Raw genomic sequence first — 9,919 nt, 5'->3', positions numbered from 1 at the left:
ATTGTCTTAAATCCATAAATGACTGTGTGATAAAGACAGTGATGCAAAGATTCAAGTGCAAAGTGTGTATGAGTGGAGAAATAATCTCAGTTTCCACAATCTATTCTTCCAGTTTCCCTGAACTCTTTCATTTACACAACTAAAATTTCATATATTAAAGCTGGCTAAAACTTGTTTTGAATCTTTCTGTTGGGAAGGATAGTAAAAGATGCCCTTTTGAAAAAATTAATATTTATAAATTATCAGGTTTTACATAATACAGAAAATACAAAACATATCAAACCTAAGAACTTAGGCTGCATACAATATAAGGGGATTGGATTAGAATTTCATCTCTAAAATCTGTTTAAGCACTAAAATTCCATTTCTATAATTATAAATAATTTACAATTGTAATAAAAGGGAAAAAACATTGTAGAAGACCAGGCTTAGCTGTCCTCTGCTTACATGGAGATTTATTATGCAAACAACCAAAAGATAATAGTAAAAATAACAAAAGATTACACATTTTCAATTAATTTATTTTAGAAAAACAAAGGTTTACAACTGGCACCACAAGGCAGGAGGATTCAAACAAGTTAGTAATACAGACTCTCAAAACCTTAATAGATTGGTCCAAAGTAGAAAACTATCTTTGCCCACTCTTGGACTTGGACAAACTCAGGAAGAAAAAAAAAAAAAACTTTAGCCACAAATTAATTGATAGCCCTAACATTTCACATTGGTCTATATAAATAGTTTCTGCATAATAAGAACAGCTGAGTGATTTTTCCCTGCCCCACCTCCATATCATTAGAAACAATGATGAAAATATTTAAATTACTTTTTGTAAAATTAAAACCAAAAAAGCCCCTCAAAAGAAAACACAAGATACATTATCAAAACAAAATCCTCTAATCTAAAACAAGTTAATTATTTTAATTACTAATAAAATCTAAGAAATATGCCCTTCCTTCAGCCTCCAGACATTTGGCTTCTTAATGTTATCTCTAGAACATACACCAGGAAGCACTGTGTATGGGGAAGAAAAAATACTGAAGGTCTAATATGCCTCGAGCAAATTTTAGTTAAGATTAACTAGAAAAATATTAAGATATATGATGAAATGAACAAAAATAATGTAAGCCATAATGGAGAGCTTAGGATACGTGATAAAAACATGCAATTTCTCTTTGAAACAGGTAAAATATCTTTAAAATATTGTCTGAGTACCAGTTCAGCAACAGAAGCATCTAGAATTTTTAATTTTAGAACTTAAAAATAGAACTTTATTGCAACTGCAAGAGAAAGCAAAACTCCGACTTACTGAAAGATATTCCCCACTACTCATAAGATTCACCACTGAAATAAGATAGCTATATTCTTCTATTAGATTCAGTTACTAAAAGGTCTGCCTTTATTTTGAAGTATTTTTTCCTAAAATGAAGATAGCTTCCCTAGTAAGCTCGGATTGTACTTTAAAGGGAAAATCATATTAGTAAACAAATATTCAAAATTTGTTCTGTGAGCGATTTGGACCAAAATACTCAAATACAGAGACAACATTTTAATACAAAAAGAAATGAAATTTTTCACTTACAAATAGCCTATCCGTTCTTGTTTTCCCAAATGAACACACTTTAAAAGCACAAAAGCATACATTTTGGGGCAATAGTACAGAGTTGTGAAAAGGGTAACAGAGAACCAATTATTGTTTCTTGTTTATTAATTTATAAACAAGAAAATTTTAAAATACAAAGGAAGATCACTGGAACTTTGTACATCTTGGGCTTTTTTTCTATTGAGGTCTTTCATTTAGAGGTGCTTGAACACTTCATTCCACAACCAAAAATATGCAGAAGACTCATATCTGATAGTGATAAACATCAAAGAAAAAAATCGGTAATATTTTCTATAACAATTTGTTCTCGTCACTGATTCCTGAGCTTTCACTTCTGACTGGACTTGAGTCTCAAATGAAGCATCCATGGTCATCTAAGCTCATCACTACTGCTATACAAAAGTCTGACCATTAAGAACATTAATATTTACCTTCCAAAATAACTTCAAAATATAATGACCCTTTGGAGAGGAATCTACTTGTTAAATTAACAGGAAGTATCTCTGGCTGATAATGAAAAACATCTGACTCAATACTTCCTGAAATTCTCATCTTACTGCATGTTTGTTTCACTAGGAAAAAAAAAAAAACAGTAACAGAGTGCCAAACATTAAGAATAAGTATTTACTTAAGTACTAAAAATAAGAGCACATGGATACAATACAGTAATTGCTGGTAATTCCTTAGTACTTAAAGATACAAACAAGAGTTTCAGTTCAGTAGTAATCTGCAGAAATAGCCAAAGGCTACCTTTTGGGAACAAAGCCCTAGCAACTTTGGTTTTAGGACAGTGAATTACATATTTTTAAAGCGAGTAAGCAATTTTAAATGTTTAACGAAATCTTGTATATTGAATAACTCAATTATTCAATAAATAACCATCCAAATGATATTTGCCTAATAAGTTTTTGCCTAAGTTTAATTCCAAACTTAGCTAAAATGAAAGCCTCAAAAGTAACACACGTAAACATGCCATACTTTAAAAATACCAATCTGTATTGGGATAAAATACAAATACCTTATTTCATTATGGATAGAAGATAAGAGGTCACTGGCTGGAAGAGACAGACTGAGAGTTGGAAAAGACAATGGGCAGATTTCTTTTTTATCCAGATGTGACTTTTGGCAATCTGATTATATTTATTACTCAATTATGAACATAATAGGCTGTCAATATATTGTATATATATTATATACACACATTGGAATATCAGTTACCAGAGTATGTTATGTACTACTTTTGAAAAAGTAGCAGAAACTTTTTATCCAAGAAAATTTTACAAGAAATCCCAATATATAAAATAGGAAAGAAAAAAAAAAAGCCCCAAAACTAAGCTGTGTGGCTCAAGCTGGGTAGGACTGATAGACAGATCCCTCCCTTAGTACAGTGATGGCTGAGACACTGTTCAGAGTGCTCAGGGCATAGCTTGAAACCGCAGCTCCAAGTCTATCCTGTTAACAATGCAAAGATCAAATATGACTATTTTTCCCCACTATACAGGACCATATGAAAAGTGTATAATAATGCAACTGAGTATAAAGTTAAAAAGTAACATTTTCTCTTCTTTACAAATAACAACAAAATAAAATTACTATGCTATATAAAACCAATTTATCTTAAACTTCATAATCTTAATTTGATATGTGGAAAAAAATTAGTTCCCCTTAAAGTGCCTAAATTTTAAAGATTTAATATTGTCCATATAAATCTTATTCAAAATATAAGAGGGGAATGGATGGTAGGAGGTGGAGGTATGTATCGACTACCTGACTGACCAATTAAAATATTCTGCCCAAGAATCTTAACTCTGTTACAGAATATTCAGATAGAGAAACATGCAAATATAACTGATGGCTAAAATGACATGTATAAGGTTCAACTTTGTTTTCTTTGCTTGGTTTAGACAAACATTTCATTTCTCTGTTCCAAACATCCTCCCCATTTATGAGAGGAATATTTCAATCCATGCAGTCGATAGTAGCAAAATACAAATAACATGTTCTCTTCTGTAAAAGATCATGATTCAATGTCTAAATTCAATAAATAGACTCTTTAATAATTTGAAATTCTATCAAGTACTTGATATTACTAAAGTCTCAATCTTTCTTCTTTTCTAATACATTTTTGGGTTCTTGTACTGTAGGCACTAAAGATTCTGCATTGCTTGGCTCTGGTTGTTCTTTGCTCTCTTCCATCAGTTCTTGACTTTCAAATTCACTTTTAGATATTTCATATCGTTCTTCTATATAACCTCCATCTGAATCAGCTGTGTAGATTCCATAGCACATGATACTGATGACACCCAGTGGCAGGCCAAAGAGAAAGCAGCCCATGAGTGGTGAGCTCTTGAATATGGACTGTGAAAAAAATAATTAAATTCAGCTCTCCTCAGATGTAAATCGATACACAAAAGGACAAATTAATAAAATACCATTATAGATTTTTTCTTAATGCCATTCTATTTTTTTTAACTAAAGGTTTCGACCAATTTAAATGAATACTGAATACAATAAAAGTTGAAGTTTTAACCTATTTTCCAACATGTTTCATATGTTCTCTCTCCTACCCTCAGTATCTCTAGGCTACACTACTGAACAGAGAAACAAGAGGATGGAAAACACAGTAGAAACATTCTTGGTTAAGTTGTCCTCAAAGTGAATATAATTTGGGAATAATAACTATGGCTTTCAGTTCCAATAAATCAATGTCAATATTTCTGCAGTAATTATTATGGTACAGGCACTTTAAGAGATATAAATTTTATATATGCGTGCATCTGTGTGGATGTGAGAGAGAGAGACTGTGTGTATGTGTGTGTGTGTGTGTGTGTGTTTGTGTGGCCAGCTACTGGCAGCACAATGAGGCACTGGATATTCTATAACCTTTTCTAAAGATACTTATTTTTCTCAAATTAATCACATGGGGGTTCAAGAGCTTTAGAATGCTCACTGAGAAGGCTAGGTATTTACCATAAAGAAGGTAAACATATCTTCTCTTCATATGAAATTTTTATTTTTAATATATTTTATCCATCTGGTTAGTAGTAAAGTCTCATTAACATGTTAAATTATTACTTTCCCTCAGTTTATACACTATCTCCTCAGCTACCAGAAAAATAAAATGTTACTGAGTAGTATATTCAGTATATAGTATATATATAGAATATATACTAGTTTTAGAAATACAATGTATTTTTATATAAATATATATATATTGCGCCTATGACTTGAGAATTATATAGACAAGGTCAGAGGAAAAGAACACTCACTTTGGATTAAGGTATCTGAAGGTGGCTTCAAGAAACAGAGGTGTGTTTTGAGATGGAAACTTAAAGATGAGTAAGAATGAGACAGGGCAAACTATAGTGTGAGCACTGCCAAGAAGCATCAGAAAAACTTATGCAATATTCAAACACCAAGCATTCTTGAGGAGAATGCTTTAAACAGACAAGAGTATTCAAAGATACATCATTGGAAAAGGGGAGAAAAGTGATCAAAACTGATATTTTGGTATTATCAATATAGTAGTCTACAGAATGGTTTGTGGACAGGTGAGAGGAAGAGACCGGCTAGGAGCCAGAGAAGTAGCTAACTATAATGTGAGAAGGGCCCAAGCCATGTTGGTGGCAAGAGGAAAATAAAGTAATGTCATTGATAAATTGAAGGAAGTTATTAAAGGAATAAGTCAGAGATTATTAGAATTCATTTCTCTCTTTATATAAGTTAGCTATATTTTGATGACTGCTTTTGGCCTTGATGATGTAAATATCCATGGAGTAGCTCAAAACTGACAATTAGAACAAGACTCAAACATATTTAGGAATTCTTCTGCTCTCAAGGGATGGAAAGTTGAAGCTGCGGGAGTTCAGCAAGGTTTTTTCAGAGTAACGATTCAAGCAAGAAGGGTCATTCGAATCCAAGGAATGAAGAGGGCAGAAAGAAGAGAGTCTGAAAAGCTCTAAACAATTAGAGGCAAGAAAACAAAACAGTAGTGGTGATAATCACAGCAGCAAGGGAAGGTAGAATACCAAGGTAGGGATGCTTTGAAAACTTCCAGAGGAAATCATCTATAGGTTTAATAATTAGTAGGCAATTGGTGAGATTGGGCATTAGTTTTTGTTCTAGTTTGCTAGCTGCCGGAATGCAACACACCAGAGACGGATTGGCTTTTAATAAAAGGGGATTTATTTTGTTGGTTCTTCAGAGGAAAGGCAGCTAACTTTCCACTGAGGTTCTTTCTTACGTGGAAGGCACAGGATGGTCTCTGCTGGTCTTCTCTCCAGGCCCCTGGGTTCCAACAACTTTCCCTGGGGTGACTTCTTTCTGTATCTCCAAAGGCCTGGGCTGAGCTGCAAGTGCTGAGATGAGGAATGCCGAGCTGCTTAGCAGTGTTACGTTGCAATCTCTCATTTAAGCACCAGCCAATTAAGTCAAACATCACTCACTGCAGATGTAATTGGCAACAGATGAGGTTCACGTACCGCTGGCTTACGTCCGCAGCAACAAGACTAGGTATGCTCACCTGGCCAAGTTGACAACTGAATCTAACTAACACATGTCCACCCCTTGTCAACTTGGCAACTTCAAGCATCACCTTACACAGATGTAAAAAATTATCTTGCTGTGGACCTGTGAATCTCAAAACAAGTTGTCTGGTGCCAAGATGCAAAGGAGGATGTTCACAGGATATAGATTGTCATTTCCATAGGGAAAATCTGGAACACAGATGTAAAACCTGCAGGGCAAGCACCGTGGGATCTCAAAGTCTGAAAGTCATTTATCCTTCGGCTTTAGAAAGTGGCAGTCCCACCCCTTCCAAGGGCCTATGCAGTGGCCTGCCTCTTTCCAAATCAACCTCGGGGAACATCGAGGAGACCACCTCTGGGCTCCACTCTCTCCAGGCATCAGGGCCACCCCTGGGCTCTCTGCCATTTCTGGGGCACACGCTCAACCCCTCCACATAGTGGCAGCCAGGCTCTCCCAGTCCCCCAAGGAGCATGCTACGCCTTTTCCAAGGCCTGAGGCTGCACAACTCTTCCACTGCAATGAGAGGGGAGACTCATCCTCGCCCTTCAGGGTAAAATCACCCTCTCCACGTATACAGGTGGGTCCACTCTCCTGGCCGAGGTTTCTTGGCTTCAGACCCAAACTTCCATAGTTCTCACTCTGCAAACTCCAATCTCTCCCTTTTGTGTCCTCCTTTGTCAAGATTGGCGGTGGTTTCATTTACACCAACAGTCTCTTCAAGCCCTCCAAGACTTCTCCATCATTCTCTTCACGGTTCCTCCAAAATCTTCCCTTTAGCCATCCCAAAACTATTCCAACATATCTGGTATTTGCAAACCGCAGCAGCACCCCACTCCTGGTACCAAATCTGTTCTAGTTTGCTAGCTGCCAGAATGCAACACACCAGAGACAGATTGGCTTCTAATAAAAGGGGATTTATTTTGTTGGTTCTTCAGAGGAAAGGCAGCTAACTTTCCACTGAGGTTCTTTCTTATGTGGAAGGCACAGGATGGTCTCTGCTGGTCTTCTCTCCAGGCCCTTGGGTTCCAACAACTTTCCCCGGGGTGACTTCTTTCTGTATCTCCAAAGGCCTGGGCTGAGCTGCAAGTGCTGAGATGAGGAATGCCGAGCTGCTTAGGCAGTGCTATGCTGCAATCTCTCATTTAAGCACCAGCCAATTAAGTCAAACATCACTCAGTGCAGCAGACACGCCTCCTAGCTGACTGCAGATGTAATTGGCAACAGATGAGGTTCACGTACCGCTGGCTTACGTCCGCAGCAACAAGACTAGGTATGCTCACCTGGCCAAGTTGACAACTGAATCTAACTAACACAGTTTTATAGAGTAAAAAGAAAAGGAAATCAGACTGGTAGAGGTAATCAGATGAGAGATGGTAGTAAAGAAAATAAAGGAAACACATATTTAAATTGTAATTATAAAAGATAAAAGTGCAATGAGAAGCAGAATTGTCAATTAAAGTCGTCTATTTTTCAGGTACTTTTCCTATATATAACAATTATGAAAAAAGACTGGGATGAACAAAGGAAAGAAAAGATTGTTGAAATAAGCCTGATCTATCACATTTTAAATTTAAAGTCAACTACCGAAAGAAAGAAACGAAGGAAAGAACAAAGGAAAGAAAGACAGAAAGAAGAGAAGGGAAGGGACAGAAGAGGGAAAGAGGAAGAAATGAAGGCAAGTCATCTGTCAATGATCCTAATTATTTACCAAACAGGCAAAGCACAGAATTAACAGGGATTTTAAAAGATCTAAAATCTTATTTCAACTATTGCAAAAAAGAAAGCATTCACTTCCCAAGACATAGAATTCTCTGATAAAATATTCCTGGAAGAAAGCACTTACTAAAAGGTTTGTACTCTCTATCCTTCCATCAAATCACAGAAATTAAGTAAACTTTATATGGTAGGGTGAGGAAATACAATTTTTTAAATCATACTATGAAGTTAACTGATTCTGAATTTCTGTTAACTCACCTGAAATCATAAAGAAATACTTAGAGAAAATTACTTTCTACCTGATATATTTTGCTATAAGAACTGACCAGTAAAAAAGAAACGAAAACAAGAAAAAAAAAAACAAAAAAATAATAAAACAGAACAAAAAAAATAAAAATAAAAAATAAATAAAAAAGAACTGACCAGTTCATATTCCACAAATTAAAAAACATATTTTTCCCATTCCCATCAAATTCCAGATTTTACCACTGTTAGAAAAAAGAATCTGCACATTCTTAACTATAAATGGCACTAAACAAACTTACCACAATAGTAGATTTGGCATCAAATACTATTCTTTTTAATCTCTGCCAAATGCTGTCACCTCCTTGGGCCTTAAATTTAACAGGGAAGAAAAAAGTTTAATTGTCATGTAAGTACATAAGGACTATTACTTCATCTTTCTGTTATATAATTTTACACCTGCAGGCCAAAGGCTAACTACAAAAGATTACTTAAAGCACCCACAGAACTGGGTAGAAGCACTGTTTTGCCTATCCCAACTCCTGTCTTGTGTTAACACACCCTGAGTCTGCTCTGAAGAATTCATCCTCCCCTATTCACAATCCAGGCGTACTGGTGGAGCCGACCCATTCCCTAAGTCCAGGCTTGTCCAGCTTTTGAATTTAGCTAGGACTGCTAAACTAGATCTGCTGCAGGATATCTCTGCTATTGTGAAGGAAGAATCTCCCTAGGATGAAACTCAATAAGAGCTGAAAGGCAGAGAGAAAAAATTCTGATGAAAATCAATCAAATCCCTGTTTCAGTCATCCTTGCAGTCTGGCTCAGTCCTGGGATGTCTCCACTATATCAATCAATTAAATCTTTTTGTCTTTAAACACTTTGGTTTGGTTTCACTCACTCGAATATACAATGGTTCTCGCACATACAGACAAGTTTCATTTCAAAAAAAATATTATTTTCATAAATAAAAAATTCCTACTATGTGATCAAAAGTGTTTAAAAAAAAAACAGTATTTTTCAAACTTCTTGATCTTGACCAAAAGTAGAAATATTTTTTAATCTGTGAGACAACTTTTAAATAAAGTTTGGATAAAACTGAAACAAAAGTTTCGCAAAATAATCTCATTTTCTCTTCTATTTTATTCTATACTATTGAATTAAGACCCATGCTAATCACAATCTGTTCAAGTGATTTCATGACCCTCTCAAACAGGTTGTACCCACTGTTTGAAAAACACTATAGTAAGATTTATAGATTAAATCTTAAAAGAAAAAAAAAATGAAAAATTAAGACGATCCTAATAACCTAATTCAATTGTACTTTTAGATCTAGAGAAGCACTAAGGGCCAGGAAAATTCATCACTGGGACTGTCCCACACATCCCTAGCCTACTGATGTAAATGCCAACAGCACCTTCCAAATACTGTGATAACCAAAAATGCCCTCCAAGTGACCCCCCAAAGGGTCATTTTCACACCAGCTAGCAGAATGTGACATCAAAGAACCTTTCAAGTCTGAGAAAATGTGACTTTGCCTATAAGAGGAGAGAAGCAATGCAGGGAGGCCTGCCCCCAAGGCCCCACTCCCATTACTTCCAGGTGATTGACTATTTCAGAATCAGAAGAAGAAAAACAAACTTGTTTCTTCTCTACTACGTCATCATCATTACTCCAAAACAAAAGTGAACAACTTACTTCTACTGTGCCATCCAAAATGTTATTAATGAACTGGACCATGTCTTCAGCATTCTTAACCTTTCTATCTAGTAGAAAGTACTGTTGGTTTGAAGTATTCAGTACAACTACAGTTGGGACTGTCAACTCACTGAAAAT

General features: G+C 35.5%; 1 protein-coding gene across 10 annotated transcripts in view; it reads right to left on the bottom strand.

Annotated features, from left to right (window-relative positions):
- Positions 1-500: 500 nt before the first annotated feature.
- TMX3 (thioredoxin related transmembrane protein 3) overlaps positions 501-9,919 on the bottom strand; it is a 50,452-nt gene continuing 41,033 nt past the window's right edge. For all 10 annotated transcript variants that reach the window (XM_077135265.1, XM_077135267.1, XM_077135270.1 and 7 more), the window contains 3 exons: positions 9,782-9,911; positions 8,389-8,457; positions 501-3,958 (listed from right to left, as the gene is read on the bottom strand). In XM_077135265.1, coding sequence (XP_076991380.1) covers positions 3,698-3,958; positions 8,389-8,457; positions 9,782-9,911 — 460 coding nt within the window. In that variant the 3' untranslated portion in view covers positions 501-3,697. The remainder of the gene's footprint in view (positions 3,959-8,388; positions 8,458-9,781; positions 9,912-9,919) is intronic.

Source organism: Tamandua tetradactyla, chromosome 18, assembly GCF_023851605.1.
Source record: "Tamandua tetradactyla isolate mTamTet1 chromosome 18, mTamTet1.pri, whole genome shotgun sequence".
NCBI classification, from domain to species: domain Eukaryota; kingdom Metazoa; phylum Chordata; class Mammalia; order Pilosa; family Myrmecophagidae; genus Tamandua; species Tamandua tetradactyla.
This window is presented reverse-complemented; position numbering and strand designations above follow the sequence as displayed.